This window comes from Camelina sativa, chromosome 15, assembly GCF_030686135.1.
Source record: "Camelina sativa cultivar CO46 ecotype springtype chromosome 15, ASM3068613v1".
Taxonomy (NCBI): Eukaryota; Viridiplantae; Streptophyta; class Magnoliopsida; order Brassicales; family Brassicaceae; genus Camelina; species Camelina sativa.
Window position 1 is genome coordinate 6231926 of NC_141894.1, and position 17091 is coordinate 6249016.

General features: G+C 37.3%; 4 protein-coding genes across 5 annotated transcripts; all 4 read right to left on the minus strand.

The window, feature by feature from the left end:
- Positions 1-3082: 3082 nt before the first annotated feature.
- Positions 3083-3700, minus strand: LOC104745675 (uncharacterized). The gene has a single exon (XM_010466983.3). It carries the CDS (start codon positions 3575-3577, stop codon positions 3197-3199), a length of 381 nt encoding a protein of 126 aa, XP_010465285.1. The 5' UTR covers positions 3578-3700; the 3' UTR covers positions 3083-3196.
- Positions 3701-8039: 4339 nt separating this feature from the next.
- LOC104745677 (subtilisin-like protease SBT1.4) lies at positions 8040-11043 on the minus strand. Its single transcript, XM_010466984.3, has one exon. The coding sequence runs from the start codon at positions 10782-10784 to the stop codon at positions 8415-8417; it is 2370 nt and encodes a 789-aa protein (XP_010465286.1). The 5' UTR covers positions 10785-11043; the 3' UTR covers positions 8040-8414.
- Positions 11044-11083: 40 nt separating this feature from the next.
- On the minus strand, positions 11084-13532 carry LOC104745678 (cation/calcium exchanger 3). 2 transcript variants are annotated; one of them, XM_087489215.1, is made up of 2 exons: positions 13269-13532; positions 11084-13141 (listed from the first exon to the last, which is right to left on the minus strand). In XM_087489215.1, exon 2 carries the CDS (start codon positions 12937-12939, stop codon positions 11218-11220), a length of 1722 nt encoding a protein of 573 aa, XP_087345341.1. In that variant the 5' UTR covers positions 12940-13141; positions 13269-13532; the 3' UTR covers positions 11084-11217. The 2 variants fall into 2 exon arrangements, with proteins under 2 accessions (XP_087345341.1, XP_010465287.1); XM_010466985.2 differs by having other exon boundaries at positions 11084-13309.
- Positions 13533-13701: 169 nt separating this feature from the next.
- LOC104745679 (uncharacterized) lies at positions 13702-16953 on the minus strand. Its single transcript, XM_010466986.3, has 8 exons — positions 16777-16953; positions 16060-16360; positions 15778-15975; positions 15424-15696; positions 15201-15303; positions 14998-15116; positions 14714-14890; positions 13702-14627 (listed from the first exon to the last, which is right to left on the minus strand). The coding sequence occupies exons 2-8, from the start codon at positions 16345-16347 to the stop codon at positions 13848-13850; spliced, it is 1938 nt and encodes a 645-aa protein (XP_010465288.2). The 5' UTR covers positions 16348-16360; positions 16777-16953; the 3' UTR covers positions 13702-13847.
- Between the last annotated feature and the right edge of the window lie 138 nt (positions 16954-17091).

Sequence of the window (17091 nt, forward strand, 5' to 3'; positions counted from 1 at the left end):
TCATTATTTAATGATATACTTAATTGTTTTACTTTTTTCACTAAATAGAATTTGGTTACTTTACTTCACTAAATAGAATTTGGTTACTTTACTTTAAACATGAACATATTAATCAGCAAATTGAAAGGGTCCACCATGAGATTTGTATTTCTATCGTTTTATTTATTTTAAATTTTCATTATTTCGTGAAATTTTATTAGATGTTCCCTTTTTTTTATGCTTCAGTAAGGGATAAAATGGATCGAACCCACAATCCTGGCTGAGTTAATAACTCTTCTAACCAATTCCCATTTTCTTATCAAACAATATTTTAAATAGTAGCAGGGTTATATATTAATAATGAATGATGATAAAAAAAAATACAGTTGTTTCTATAGTTTGTAAGTTTATCCTCACAAATCTAAAACTATAGTGTAATCAATTCCTTCAAACAGAAGACGCATTCTCTTCTATTTATTACACACAGATCGTCTTTAATACTCCATCAAAACTAACAGTCAAACAACAAAATGAAAGAAAGGTGGATGGTTAATAATGAGATTAAGCTAAGGGGTAACAGTGACATTTTCCAATGCATTGATTGATTCCGATAACTTGGTCTCTGAATAAGTAATTTTTATAAACAATAGTACTACTAATGTGGATCTTTTTTTCTTTTTCTTCTTCTTTTATTCCCAAAACTCTAGAAGATTAATTAAACTTTTAGGAGAAGAGGAAGTGTGTTGATAAGGACACACCGACGCGTTTCGCTAGCAAGAAAAAAAAAAAAAAAAAAATCAAAGCAAGAAAAGTCGCCACGTGGCGACAAGTCGGCAAAACTGAACATGACACGCGTCTAATTTGGCGGCCATAAAAAAAAATAGAAATGGCTGTCACGCTCGTCTCACGTGTCCATTCCCCAGCATCACCTCCATGACTTGTGGGGATCACGTGTCTGTTTAGTGTTTACACAAACATCAAACGGGGCTACCGTTTGAGGCTGAGGCAGTTCTTAAAAGCTTAAACCGAGTTACAGCCGTGAATCTTGTGTTCCGGTTGTTGAGGGTGTCAACTGTCAAAGCCTGTTACATTCTATAGCACGTGCTTTAGTTAGTCTACGTTTGGTATTTTTTTTCGTAATTACAAAGTAACGTGGAATTTTATGTCGACGGCGGAAGAAGAATATAATGTACATATTTCAATTTTAGTTGGTTAGAAAGACATATTGGTTTTTTTTTGAATGAATGTAAAATTTTATTCATCAAAAAAACCGTTTTTTCTTTACATCAAATGTAAGCTGGATTTAAGCTTTGTTGAAAAGTATACATTAGTTAAATTCTAGTGGTGGACCATAGGGTGAGAGCCTCCCTAGATGAACGGTTTCCCGAATCTTGAAGGAGCAGAAACTTGTTTCTGATGGTTCGATCAATCCGTTGAAGCAGGGTAGTGGCAGGTACAGGGGATTCACCATGGCGACGATTATTGCGTTCAAGCCAAATGGAGTGGAGGGCAACCTGAAGAGAACATCGTAGTAACAGCCGGAGATTGTTGTCAAGGGTTGAGTTCGAGGAGAGGGTCTTAATGGATTCCCAATCAGATGTTGAGTGAACCCCAAGGAAACCCGAGGTGAGCGCATGCCAAATCTGATGCGAGTAAGAGCATTGGAAAAAGATGTGAGATCGAGTTTCCAAGGGTGCCGAGCAGAACGAGTAAGAGGAGTCAACAGACTGGTTCCACTTCAACATTCTGTCTCCAGTGGAGAGTCTATTAAGCATGCCGAGCCAAGTCAAAAAAGCATATTTTGGGTTGCTTGAGGAAACCAAACACCCTCTGCCCAGTGTTGCACAGGCGTGGTTATACGCAACTGGAGCCAGGTGTCTTTTGTCGAGAACTTTTTCCTTGGACCAGTTCTATGTGAAAGACATATTGGTTTTATATGCAGCATTCAGATATTTTTGGGAATCAAATTTGTTAGTTTCGGTTTAAGAACATATAAATACAAGAACAAGAACGAGTGGTCCCTAAATAACAACGAGTAATGGAATGCGATTTGATTTGCGTAAGAAGCAAAGGCAACAAACGGATTAGGTCAGCCATGACTTAACCACGTGGAATTGTTGCGTTGCCTTTTTCTCTCCTTCACGCAATCAGCCTCCTCACACACGCATCCTCCCTCCCTCACACTGTCCATTATTATTCCGGTTTGGTTTAGTCTGGTTTAGTTCGAGTAAAGGATATATATGTGATGCAAAGTGCAAGCATCATTAGCCCAATACCCTGTTCTGAGGGCTATTTGAGTCGATTTTAGTACCTGGGCTAGGCTAAAAAGTATGAAATTTGTTTTGGGGCTTATATACCCAATGATATATAGAAAATTTGTGAACCCAATGACTTATCAAATAAGTGAACCCAATGATGAAGAAGAGAATAGATTGAAAACAAATACTAATATATGTCTCAGTAGTCCATACCAACAAAAGATGATTTCAGACACACGAGTCTCATACTACTCGATCGTCATCAGTTAGGTAAGCCGTAAGACTGGTAAGTAATCTAATTTTGAACACAAAATAAGTAGTCATTTTACTTACAAAATGTAATTTTGAACACAAAATAAGTAGTCATTTTACTTACAAAATGGTGAGATGATGCAAAAAGGAAAAGGTGAAATTTCACGTTAAACCTTAGGTAACCAACTTGTAATACCTAACACTTTGATTTCTATGATATTTACTCGCTTAGCAAAAAAGAATTTCACGTTAAACAAAAATTTAAATCTAAAATTGTGTGCATATATATACTGGAATCAGTTCCATATAAATTTTGAGTTACAAATAGATTTTCGTTGACGTTAGCTGTGAATTAAAAAAACATTCTTACCACACAAGTACCTGCATGGCTGTATAAGTGTATATCATGTAAGTCAAGACAAAGAAAACAAATATGAAAAGCAATATCTTTTAGCCGACAAGAATCTTTCAGACCAAGTTTATTTTCTCCCATGATCATACTATTCAAACTTCAGAGTTCCATTTAATTTTAATATCCTGTTTCGTTCAAACTGTTTTATACAATAGTTTTTGACATTATTCTTGCAGAACTGTTATGCTCAAATAATTTTTTTTTACTAATAGTTTTAAACAAGAAATTTTTAAAAAGTTTAGACTAAAAACTCCAAAACACTGATGAAGGTAAAAACTCAAGGTAAAATATTTAGCTATACAAGAAACAAACGAGGTTGTTCGTGGCAGGACATGTGACAGAAAGATAAGCCTAGACCAGGAGCGGCAAAAGCAGCCGTTTCCACCGTCCTGCGCTGGCGCTGCTGGATGGTAGTGGCTCCGGCGTCCTCAAACTCCTTCACTACAGTGCTATAATACGCTTTGATATTCTTCACGAGCCTCACGTAGTACAGTTTCAGCCACTTGAATCTCATCCTCGTCACCACCCTCTTAAGCGAGAACCTACCACGTGGCGTACTGTTTTTACCGCCGAGACGAACAACTTGTGGCTTACGCCGACGGAGATAGATCTTCCGGCGACTTGACGGCCACCGGAATGCGTTGGAGGCGGCAGCGATAACTAAATGAGGATCCATTGAAATCTTGATAGAGAACTTATAGATATGAAAGAAAGTGAAATATGGTTTATGGAGTACTTCGATTGAGAAACTTATATATATATATATAGAGAGAGAGCTCTAATTAAGAGTCGTGAAATATTGTTATGTGGTCAGGTTACTTGTGATCACTTGTAATAATTTGAAATATTACGCAATTTCCGTAAACTAATATCTCGTATGTCCAAATCATAAACCCATATGTAGTTTTTGTTGTTATACGACATATATTCCATTTATTTAGGGGGAATGCCCTATATACCACGACATTTCACTATTGCCACACATTTATTCATTTTTTATGTGTATTGAAATATTCATGTAAATATATTAGTAAATTACGGTGAATGCCAAAGATAAACAAGCTGGAATAGGGAAACAAAATTAGATAGAGAAATAGACCGAGAATGATGCTTTGTTATCATTTGCTAGTCAAATGATGCGAGTACTCAACTTTCATATAGAGATCGTTGATCAATATGGTGAATATTAGTCTAATGGTGATTCTATTATCTTATTTAAGAAGACTAGTAAGTAGATAATTAAGGAGACCAGTGAGTAGATAAGCTTTTAAGACTACAAAGTCTACGATAGTAAGCATATGTATGTATGTCTTTGTCTTGCTGTGCTTTAGAAGACGACACAATATAATTACGTTGCGCAAAGGGACCCGATTTGTCTATATTACATAGAAAGTCCACTTTAGTTCAATTTTCTAAAGTGAAAACCATTCACCAAGAAAATGATATGTTTCCTTCTTGACTTGTGAATAGTTTTGTGTGCGCGTTACTTAATGGACGGCTAGTGTTTATTCATTTTCTTTATTTCTGATTTGATGTTGACTACTATACTACTTTTTTTGCTCTTATATACACGATTACGATTTCTTTTCTTTAATATGTTTTCACGACTTTAAATTGACTAATGCAATAGTACATTTTTGCTCTTATATGCACAATTTGGCCAAAATAAATTAATTTTACAGATTGAGTTTGTACATGAAATAAAACAGAGACCAAGAAAATAAAAATTTGTATTAGAATCCTAGTTAACTTATATAATAAAGTGAACCAAGTAAGGTTTAACGTCAATCTAGAGTGATTCAGTATCATGTGGGTTGAAAGCCACATGATTATCTATATTAACATTTTTGAAGTACATTTTGTCTTATGCCCTTTAAGTTTTACTTATTTAAATTTTTATTTACAACATTAATCCCTCAAAATTTTCCAAAAATAGTATCATAATAGATTTTGTTTCCTAAATCTATATTAACATTTTTGAAGTATATTTGTGTTTTACCCTTGAAGTTATATGTATTTAAAAACTTATTTACAAATTTAATCCCTAAAAGCTTTCCAAAAATAACATCATTTCAGATTTTGTTTCCTAAATATTTTACATTTCATTCCCACCAAAAATAAAAAACAGCAATCAACATATATTATATAGAGACATAAACTATGATATATTTTCCATTTTATATTCCAAACATGTGAGTTTTGATTATATATAAATAAATTTAATAAAATTTAAAATATTATGAATATGTAAAATTTTTTTTTTTTAAATAAAATACTATATAATTTGGTTATAAAAAGGACATGTTGAAATTAATAAAATATTATTAAATATGTGCTAACACGGGTTAAATCCTCATTTTATTATTTGCTAACACTATAAATATTATAATATCTGATATAAATAATCAATTTGTTTTACTGTGTAAAATAATTAATTCATTAGGAAAAATGTGACTTAATCACATCATATAAATGACTTATTATGTATTTAGATCCCTTATTTTTTTGTTATAATAATTAAAAATCAAAATAGAATCTCAAACATTAAACAAGACAAACTAAATATAATAAAAAATGGTCATATAATATATTACAGGTTAAAAGATTAATATAAACATTTAGTCGCACAAGCGGCCGGAAAATTAGGTTATTTCTCTATTTATAAAACATCCAATATTTAACAGACAAATAGAATATAAAATATAAATAATAGTAAAACTATATGCATGCGGTGTACCGCGGGTTAAATCTAGTCTATATTAACATTTTTTAAGTATATTTTGTGTTATGTCCTTTAAGTTTTGCTTATTTAAATTTTTATTTATAATATTAACCCCTAAAAAAATTCCATAAATAATATTGCAGAGAAACTCAAATACTAAACTTTCTTAAATTGACAATTGACTAACATTTGTTAGATTTATTGTCATAAAATCTTAACAATATATACTAGGATATATCCCGTGCTTAAAGCACGGGTCAACATTTTTTTAAAAAATTATAATATAATAATTAAAATTATTGTTTTTTTTAAATTATTTTGTTTGAGATAATATTATTTAAAATTGTTATGTAAATCTATTAGTCTATTTGAATACTAATTATTTTAGAATATTATAGTATTTTATTTTTGATGTATTATTACAGTTTTATATTGTTTGTTGTTATATTTGCATCATTATTATGTGAAATATAAAATAGTAATTTTAATATTATAATTGTGAGTAAATAAAAATTATTAATTTATTATTTATATAAATTTAGTTTTACCAACCTGTCAATGTGGAAATTAAAACACACATTTCATACAATAAATAATATATCTTCGTTTTAAAAAAATCAAATCACAACATATGCAGAAAAATATGCATTTTAAATTATAAGTATTATATGAAAATTCCAAACAATTTGTAAATAAAATAAAATAAAGATGATAGGAGAATCATAATTTGAAAACTTAACAAAATCTTCGAATTTAGTTATTAAAAATAATTGTATTGTATACTTAGATATAAATTCTTAGTTTTTAAATTCTGATTGGTTTATATATTTTTTTCAAAAAAATAATTAGTAATTTCGTCCATAATTTATTAGAGAGAGAAAATTATTTTTTAAATTTTTTAATATTTGATCCGTAAGTGTTTTTTATTTTTAATTAATTATATTTATTTAAATTAGTTAATTAAACTTAATTATTTTTTTCTAATGGCAATTGAATGTAATTTTTTACACATTTTAAGGTTAGTTTTATATTTGTACTTCTCAATTAATATAGTAGGATACATTCCGATTTTTCCAAAAACAGCTCTACCCATTAAAGTTTTAATCCCATAAAATCACCAAAACTATCGTAGAGATTTTGTTTGTATAAAATTTCTATAGAAACTTTTGCTTTACATATTTTGATTGTAAAATATAGATTTAGTCATCTACATTACTTGATTTGAGATACTTAGGAGTTGATTCCTCAAAATTCTCACATTATAATAAATAAAACTAAATAATTATCTCGTGGTGTTTCTATAAATTGAAGTACATTTGGTATCCTTTAAGTTATACTTATTTAAAAAGTTAATCCTTAAAAAATTGCACATACAACCTGAATCAATTAGATTCCTAAAATGTCTCTACAAATTTGCTTTATAATATCCTAAAACAATTTATATATTAAAAAATTTATTACACTTAATAACATATGCCAAAAATATCTATACAATATTTTCTTCTTTTAAAAACTCTAATATTCAGTAAGAACTATATTGTTTCATATGAACAATTAAAACTCTAATTAATATGCTGATAAAAAATGCATAAATAATTATTTTACGGGTTAAATCTAATAAATTGGAGTATTTATAATATAAAGTAATGTGCGGTATACTGTAATAACTTTTATGGATATAATTCTTTCACGGATTAAATCTAAATAACTTTAAACTTACGGATTAAATTTAAAAACACTAAAAATTTAAAAATATAATAATACAAGAATAATTCTTTCACGGGTTAAATCTAAAAAGCAGTAAAAATTTCTATTTTTATAACCATAAGAAATTCGATACGGTACAAATGTAAAATTAGTATAAATAAAACTAAATAATTGTCACGTGTATACGGTATACAACTGATCAAATTTTATAATTAATAATTAAAATACAATTATACAATCTTAAACACTAAACAAAAGAAACAAAATTAACAAATAAATACAATTTTTTAAAATTTAATTTTTTTTTTGTAAGAATATTGTCCCGCGGTGTACGGTGGATTAAAATATAGTTATAGTTCGAATTGCTACCAAGTTCGTAAAATAATCCAAATACGGTAAGTAAATTGTGGATCGTAAGTGTGAAAGACAGTTCAGAATAAGTTAGAAGCGAAGCCGGTCTTGAGATCTGAAGGCTCATTAAGAAAAAAAGGTAATATGGTCCACCACCATTATTAATTTTGAAGCCAACAACAAAACAAAATAAAAACCCCGTAAAATATAGGGTACAGAAATTGAATTCTCAGGCCTACTAGTCAGACTATTTAGCCCATCACCAACTCTGCTTTACGAGTCGATATATCCAAGCTGACGGTCGATTTTTGGTTAGAAAAAAGATACCATCATTTATTTAACCGTGTTAGGCTGTTAGCAGCAATCTCACATTCGAAATATAAGATGCTAGTGCTAGTGATATGGATTAATCAAAGATTGAAGGTTTTGGTAATCTTTATTATAATAAAAAAAATCATATAAAAAAACGATTCTTTTTTCTGTTTTGGAATCAGAATCGATTGTTTTATTACGAAACATTTGGATGCATGAAAATCAAACTAAGAATCTAAAAGTTTACAAATGCCAATCGAATTTTTCAGCTCATTCACCCCACGCAATGCATAGTGGGTCTAATCTAACCCAACAGTGAGGGCTCAATAATGAAGTAATACAGATCGGCCCATTAAAACAAACCCAACAAAGATGTCTTTTTCTCCATAGAAGAACCAGACGAGCCATCATCAATCAGAACTCAAAAGGACTGAGCTGATGATCCCTTACCCCATTGGACGGCCACCGGACTCTTAACCACGTGATCACCGTCAGTCCATTCGATCGATCCAAATTCTTGACTCGGAACCGATCCGACTCCTCCACCAAGCACAACGCTCTTAAACGTCACTTCATACTCCAACTCGCTCTTCTCCTTGCTAAACTCTAGTTTGCTCGGAGACACATCAATCTCAACATTAGCCGGAGATTTAACTCCGACTTCGTACACCGCGTCGACGTTGCTTCCCACGTTCTTAACAACCCTTTTGTATTTCACAACCTCTCCGGTCGTCGATCCGAAAACCACGGCGAAAGATGGGTAGTTGAGATCTCCGGCGGTTCTGAGCTTGCTTGTTTCGCACGCGTCGTAAAGACTTGGATCTTGAAGGAATACTAAAATCCCCGGGAACTCGTATCCAACGGCGCAGAGGAAAGCCACGTACTCTTTGACTTCAATGTCGTAAACCAAACCAGGATTCAGAGCTTTATTCGGATCGACGTGTCCAGCTCCGTGGATGAATGAATTCGATGGTTTACCGGTGGCGAGATCCTCCAGTGGTTCGCCGGAGTTTTCGACGTCGTAAGCCGTTGTTACGAGTGCGGATTTAACCGCCGCAGGTGACCAATCGGGATGAGCTTTACGGAGGAGTGCGGCGAGTCCACTCACGTGTGGGCACGACATCGATGTACCGGAGATGATATTGAATTGGACCCGTCTTGGATCGATATCTAAATCGGTTGGACCAACCAACCCGGTCCAACCGGCTAAAATGTTAACTCCAGGAGCAATCACGTCCGGTTTAAGTATAACCGGTGTTAAGTGGTTTGGTCCACGGCTGGAGAAGGCAGCGACTCTGGGAGAAGGCGGAGTTGGTCCGATCAAAGTGCCGAGGAAGTTGATTGTTGCGGTGGGAGAGTCTGTTGTTTTGATGTAGTCACGGATTTGATCTCCAGCTTTAGCTCCAACCATTGTCGCTGGAACTAGATGCGAATCGGCGGTGAGTTCTTCGCCGCTTGAGGCTGTGTTCGCTAGAATCATACCTGCACCACCGGCTAGTTTGACGGCTCTTCCTTTCTCAACTCTGGCGCTGCCTCCTCTGTCACAGAGAACGATTTTGCCTTGGACCAATGATGAGTTTAATTCCCCAGTGGTGCACAATTTGCTTCCGCAGTCGCCGGAATATACCAGAGAAATTTGAGATTCCGGCAGAGACATTGGAGAATCCGGCAGAGATTCGCCAGCGTAAAGTGATGTTCCCGTGAAGACTTTCCCGTCGCCGGTAACTACGTTTGCGGAGAATTCTCTGTCGACGGTGGACGCGCCGACGGTTAACATCCAAGGAGCGATGTTCGTCGCAGTTTCGGGACCAGGACCAGAGTTACCGGCGGAGCAAGAAACGACGACGCCGTGCCTCGTCGCTCCAAATGCTCCGATCGCAATAGAGTCCTTGCTAAACTCCCGGGCGTAACCGCTACTTCCGACGGAGAGAGAGATCACGTGAACACCGTCCGCAACCGCCTGATCCATTCCGGCAAGGATATCGGAATCGTAACAGCCAACGCTCCAACAGATTTTGTAAGCGGCGATTCTCGCCTTAGACGCCATCCCACGCGCCGTTCCTTGCGCGTAGTGGTACAAACTGGCGTTAGCAACCACCGATCCAGCCGCCGTAGATGCCGTATGCGTTCCATGACCTTCTGTATCGCGCGGCGATCTCGAATCCTTCGCCGCATGCAGTTTCGTTCCGTTCACTTGCCCTGCATAATATCCTCTGTAATACGCACGAGCTCCGATTAGTTTCCGGTTACAAGACGAGGCGGGAAAATCAGGTCCGGTCTCGCACTCGCCTTTCCAGGTAGATGGAACAGGACCGAGACCAGAATCCGAGAAACTCGGATGCTCCGGCCAGATTCCAGTATCTAAAACTCCGATGATCACGTCTTCGCCGTCATCGGAGTTGCTCCAGAGACCAGTATTTTGGGAGAAACCGAGGAAGTCAGGCGTGTGAGTGGTGTGGATCTCACGCGCCTGATCTGGGATGATGGAGATGACGGAAGGATGACGACGGAGAGCTGCGGTTTGGAGAGGGGAGAGACGAGCGGAGAAGCCATGAGCTGCGCGTGTGTAAGAGTAGAGGAGCGTTGCTGGTTGAGGAGACAAAGGGAGAGAGCGGAGGAGCGAGACGTGCCAGTGGTTGTGAGAGGAGAAGAGGGATGGCTTATGAGAGCTCTGCACATGGACGATATAGGATTCGAAGGAATCCGATGAAGAAGAAGCAGTGGATAAGAAGAAACAGAGGAAGAGAGAGAATACGAAGAAGGAGGAGGAAGAGAGAGAAAGCTTAGCCATGGCAATGGCGATGGATTCGTTGTGTGGGATACTACTTTTGGTGACGTATTTATTATCTCTTTGAGGAAGCTTTCTGAATCTTGTAGTATCTCGTTTATTATATTCCACGTCAGCAATTTATGAATTATTGGTCGCTATTGGTCCCAAATGATATTCATATTCCCCAAAAAAGATAACATAAAATCAAGGAGGAGACGTGGGTCACATGACTGGTTTAATCTTTAATGTTGACACGAGCTAAAACAAGATTATTTTTTGCGGTTATAAAAATGGGCAGGTATGACAAAACGACAAACAAATAACAAACAACACACTAGAAGATTCAAAATTATCAACTCTCTCTCTCATGACAAGTTTTTTGGGTATACAATTAGCCTCTAATTAGTTTTGTGGGTTAGAGACTAAACAAGGTTACAAATATAGCTTTTTTTTGTTAAGCAGCCCATGGTATGAATCCCATGGCGCAACTCAGTCTGAAAGTAACGAATATCAGATATATTGCAATGAGTCCCATACCTAAGGTTTTGTTAGGTCGCATGTTGTTACGCGGGAGCATCACCATAGCCCAAACCAAACCCATTACTAGAAACCCAAGTGTGTAGAATAGGCTTTTGTCTTTTGGTAGCATGTATGTGTCAGGACTCTTGGACCATGCGCCGAGAAGCATCGACATACCTAATCCGACGAGTGTGTTGAACATTGGACCTGCATAGCATCCGGATAGAGCGATTTGTACACCATCATCCCCACCGTTCATCGTTAATGCGATATTCGACACTAAGTCACCCATTGAGTTTCCCCAAGCAAGTACTGTTAACGCAAGTATCGACGGGTTGATTCCGTAGATCTCACCAAATGTTACCAGAAGAGCTACAAGTTCGTTTGCAATCATGTAGAACCATACGATGCTCATGATGAACCCACCAAGAACCCAAGGGATCAGGAATCTTCGAGGTGGGTGGTCAGGTTCTGTGTTTTTGTATGCAAGAAATCCAAGAGTAGAGCCTATAGCAATGCCGATAAAGTAAGCCACACCACATGCTTGGGGACTCACATCGTCTTGGCTACTCCAGAGAGACGCCAAAAGGATAGGCGCTAATGAGACGCTGGCCACAGCATATGTCTTTGACCATGTATCTTCCTCGACCGATGGAATTGTTAACCTCCTTGGAACCGTCAGCGGGATTTCTAACAAGGAAGTGAATTTAGTACACGAGGAGATCTCAACTTCTGCACTGTCATCAACCCATCCCCAAGGTGCCCTGTCTTCATCTTGTACACTAACTTTCGCGAAATGGTTCGAATAGATGGCCACATTTGACGCCCACATCCACTGAGGAACACTCTGTAGCCGAGGTGGACCATCCTCAGTGTCAGTGTCAAGCAAGGGGTTATGCATTGGCATATCCTCTCCAACACTCGGGGAAAACACGCTACCTTGCATAGGTAGCAAAGGAGTAATAGCCTCCAGCTTAAACCTCTTAGCATGCTTTCTAAGAATCACATTCGCTGCAACAAGGAAAGCATACACCACATATATAGACACAAACGCAATAGCAATCCTTACTGTGACTTTACCAACCATCAAAATCACCAGCAACGACACGAGCGTGAACAGAAAGAAACTCAAGTCTCTGATGAAGCATTTCTTATCGAGCTTCACTTCCTTATCCGCAACACAAAGCGAAACAATCCCAACAACAACTGAAGTAACAAACACAGCACCACCCAAGACACTATTAAGACCAACTTCTCCTTTATCTGATCCAACAAAAGCAGCAATACTCGCAAATACATCTGGTGCTCCATTCCCAAGAGGAAGCAAAGTAACACCAGCAACAGTTGGAGGAAGCCTCAAAAGCTTTGAAAGCTTCTCCAAGGAACAACAGAAGTAATCCGCAGCAGTATTACCCAAAAGATAAAACAAAGCAACAAGCCAAACACCAAGCATCATGTAACCCAAGATCCTGAAATCTCTACAGGAGCAGTAAAAGAAGCTGAGGTAATCAAAGAAGCCATCAGGTGAACAACTTGGGTTAGCTATTAAGAACTCGCATTGATCAGCATAACCCATGTGTTTGTGTAAACCCGAGCATAACACAGTATTGCTGCTACTCAAGCTGCTATTACCAGAACCATTCGTTTCAATTTGCATCACATGCCTATGGATTACCGTAAACTGGGTGAATTTGTTACCTCCGGAGGCGGAGGCGGAAGCGGAACCAATACCGCCATTGATGAAAGATGCGTTTTTTAAGAAAGGGTTCCTGAGAATTTCGCTCCGATCAAAGAAGAAGCAGAAGAGGACGAGAGCACAAATCCCATTAAAAACCCCTCGAAATCTGGGGTTTCTCGAGCTGTAAAGAAAACTAACCGCGCTCATTTTTCCAAAACCTTTATATCAACAACCAACCAACCAACCATCGATGATCATAAACCCTAAAAACCTAACGGAATCAGAAAAAGGGGGCTAGGGTTTCTAACCACAAACAAGATACGGTATTGAGGATCCCCAAGTTTTGATCAGGCGAAACGCAATTGAGGATCAGGTTGTGTGAATCAGAGATGGAAGAGCTTCTTCCTTCGAATTGAACCTGGAATTTTGAAAGTTGGCAAATGAAAAAGGTGTAAACGAACCCAATGGTGAGGAATCTGCGCCTGTCAAAATCATTTGGTGATCAGGTTTAATTTTGACACGGGGATCAGGATCATATCAACAACGACAGACGTGTGGCATTCTTTTCATTTAACTTTAGAACATTCCTATCATCAGTATTTTTAATTCCTCGTAAGCACGATGATACATGTCTCTATATCCGTATTATTAAAAAATTTAAAGCGACAACGAGCTGAGACAAATGAGACTAGTAGAAGATTTAAGATTAGGCTTAGAAAGAGACATTTTAACAATTGTGTATAAAAACAAAAATTTATAACTTTCATAAAGATAATAGTAGTCGACAAGTAGTGTATGTAGTACCGTATTTACAACTGCAAATACAAATTTTTACCGCCAAAAAAAAAGGGAAGGGAAAAAAAACAAGAAGAGAAGCTTTTTTTTTTTTAAGGATGTTCAATTGTTGTTAGCTCTTGTATTAGACGTTCGATCTGTCGTCTGTAAACAGGCATGAAATGATCGCTTATCATCCTCTGCGACAATCTCACCTTACTATACAATGACCTTGGCGTCAGAAATATTCCTACTCTACCCTCTTCCACAGTCTCCACTGTTGTCTCAGGAGGCCTCTCGAGGGGAGAACCGTTTTCTTCTTCTTCTTCTTCTTCGTCGTTAGTCTCTACTGCCTCGGGTCGTACTGTGACAATATGCATGATTTTACCCGCTGGGAGGAATCTGCGGGATTCTTTCATCTCAGCTGTCTGGCTCTCTGGTGGGGCAACACCGGCCTCTGCAATGACGGCTTCTTCTTCTTCTTTGATTTCTTTTGCCACGTCGGTTTCTTCTTCAGGTTGCTCTGAAGAATCGTGGTAAAGGTCATGCTCCAGTTGTTGCCATAGCTCAGCTTCAGTCATCCGCTCTTCGCGTGTTCCGATTTCAGCTGGATCCTCACACTCATCGAGATCAGTAGCTCCGAGATGAGCAGATGTTTCATTGTAATTGGAACTCTCAGCTTCTGATTTCCATTTCCCGGTTATTTCTTCATCCGTAACAAGAAGAGGATCTGATGTTTCGGGTATATCTTGGGACATTGCTTCAGAAGAATCTAACTGATGTTCCGAGTTTGATTGAATAGCAGAGGCTCTGCGCCGGGGTCCCATACATGACCAAGAAGATATGGTTAGTGCAGGACGGGTCAGCATGCTTTGAGCTCTTCTCATCACAACCTGCAAGAGTTTTGTTTTATTTTCAAACTTCTCCAGTCTTAAGTTCTATGTAAAATTCCAGGAGCATATTCGGTGTAGTTTATTACCTGTGTGCCACTAGAAACTGGGCGTAACATTGCACCAGCACCAGCAACTTTTGCTTTGGCAGTGGCCATAGATGGAAGCCGTGATCCTAAAGCCGTCGCTGAGCGATAAACAGTGCTGAGAATTCGAGTCCGTTCGATTTGATTTCTCAGATCATTTAGCCAAGCAGATGCTGTTACCTAAAGAGGTGGAAAGGGGAGAACAAATGGTTTATCTCAAGAAATTACAACAAACGTTTTCCCAAGTATATAAATGAAGCATAGAATTTAGGGTCTAGGAAGCTAACCTCAGCGCGTAAGTCATCTACTGCTGCAGCAGAAAATGTAGGCACCAGATCGGCTCCGTTTATGACAGATACAATAAAGTCATTCCCAGAGTCAGCTAATTCCCAAGTCATACAGGCAGCTGAAGAACATAGGAACAAAAAGCTCAGTCTTAATATCTAAGAAGTTATCAACAGATATAACTGAACTATTTTGGATGAAAAACCTGGGGCAAATGTAACACAGGTAGCTGTAGAGAGCATTTTCTGCTCCCGCAATATATATGTCAGAAGTGCAGCTGTTCCACCGCCCAAAGAGTGACCTACGATCTGCCAACAACATCCAGAAAAATTACAATGTAAGGGGCACGAGACAGTCTTTAGTTTCTCACATAATAGGTTTTAGAAAACAGGTGAAATCAAGAATAGAGAAGCGGCTACATAAAGTACCTTGATTTTGTAATCTGGATACTGCTCAAGACCCTTGAGAAGACAAGGGGTAGCAAGTTTTGCTATACACCGGGCAGCAGCAACCATACCACAATGTGCATATCCTAAAACCAAATTGCTGACCCCCCTCTCGTTTACAACAGTATGATGGAACGGTACAATTGCTCCTGTTGCAGCCGTCAAGGTGTCCTTGATGCTATGCGTTCCACGGATCAACAATAGAAAACATTTTGTATTGTGATCGACAAGAACCGTAAAAGCTGGCTTCAATATCTACATGATTCACAAACTAATTCTCAGTTTCTACGGCGAACAAAAAGTGCCTCGGAGTTGAGAGTTGTTAAAAGAGTTTACCCCAGCTTTGGGTTCGTGAATAAGGACGTTTTCCTTTGTAAAGCCAGTCTCTTCTAAGAACAAGGGAAATGCCTTCTTGGAGAAATGCCAACACAATGTCAACAAGTGCAAAAGATATCTGAGTTCAGTGGCTACTTCTGGTCCTTTAAGCTCTATACTATCTTTACCACCAAAAACACGATCAACATGTAGAAGTCCCTGCGGTTACAGACACACAATTACAAAGATAAAGAGATAACTGTCAAAACTTGTCACTGTCAAAAAGAAAAAGAGATGTTTTACCTGCCTCTTGAGGAGAAAATTGATTCCAAACGCAAGATCTCCAATAGGCCACTTGCCGAGAGTCTCAGAGTAAGTAAAACGAAGAGTCTCAGAAAGAGTAGAAATTGTCTCCAACCAAGTGGCTGGAGCTTGGATTAGTCTATGTGAAACACGGTCAATCCTCAAAGAAGCACGAGTCTCAGAATTCTCATCGTCAACATCAGATGGACCAGCTATTAATTTCCGATTCAACGTGTAATATAGAAGAGCAGCTGCTCCAGCTGCGGTTGCCATAGTTGCAGTTGCCATGACCAACCTATCCCTATAAAACATCAATGAAACCATTCAGAACCACTCAATTGAGCTTAGATGTGGAATAATCTTAAGAGAAAAAAAACAAAATCGATCTAACTACATTGGATGCCAGAATTTCAATCTCCAGAAATCTCCAAAAACATGTAAAGCTGGGAAATTGGAATACAATTACGTAGAAAGGAACATTCTTTTCAAGATTTATCTCAAAAAAAAAAAAATTGGGGGAAAAAAAAACTAGCCATTAATAGAAAACTCTAAGTTTCCTGAAATTTCTCGAATACCACAACAAACCCTACTAAATAATTGCGTTTTCAACCGATGCAAATAATCTGAAATTGAACATAATCGATTGCAAAGGGAACAGGATTCGTGAACTAAAGAAACAAAACCCTAAAATCGAATCGTAAAAAGACGAAATCGAACCTGGAAAAGTAAGAAGGAATCGTGACCCTGGATTTTTTTTCTTTTAGGGGTTTTACAGTGGACGAGGTTAAGGTTGCTTTAGTTGTTTATGTACGATATCTCCGGGAAGGGGTGGGGCTTTCTCTCCGACGACGATGATGGTAGCTGCAAAGTACAAAACTGATATCGTTTTGCTTTAAATAAATAAACTGCGCTACGTTTTTATGCTTAGCAAACGCCGCGTAGTTTCGCGCCGCCAAGATCTAGTGCTGATGTGGCGACATACTAGTGGATTATTAATTAAAATATAAAGAATACTAGTGGATTATTAATTAA

What these genes read in the sequence shown, in the direction of transcription:
- LOC104745675 (XM_010466983.3), bottom strand. Translation starts at nt 3,577, where the DNA reads ATGGATCCTCATTTAGTTATCGCTGCCGCCTCCAACGCATTCCGGTGG.
- LOC104745677 (XM_010466984.3), bottom strand. Translation starts at nt 10,784, where the DNA reads ATGGCTAAGCTTTCTCTCTCTTCCTCCTCCTTCTTCGTATTCTCTCTC.
- LOC104745678 (XM_010466985.2), bottom strand. Translation starts at nt 13,167, where the DNA reads ATGAGCGCGGTTAGTTTTCTTTACAGCTCGAGAAACCCCAGATTTCGA.
- LOC104745679 (XM_010466986.3), bottom strand. Translation starts at nt 16,347, where the DNA reads ATGGCAACTGCAACTATGGCAACCGCAGCTGGAGCAGCTGCTCTTCTA. An exon ending in ATTTTCTCCTCAAGAGGCAG is followed by an intron (nt 15,976 to 16,059) that starts GTAAAACATCTC and finishes CTGTAACCGCAG; the next exon opens with GGACTTCTACATGTTGATCG. An exon ending in TTCACGAACCCAAAGCTGGG is followed by an intron (nt 15,697 to 15,777) that starts GTAAACTCTTTT and finishes TGAATCATGTAG; the next exon opens with ATATTGAAGCCAGCTTTTAC.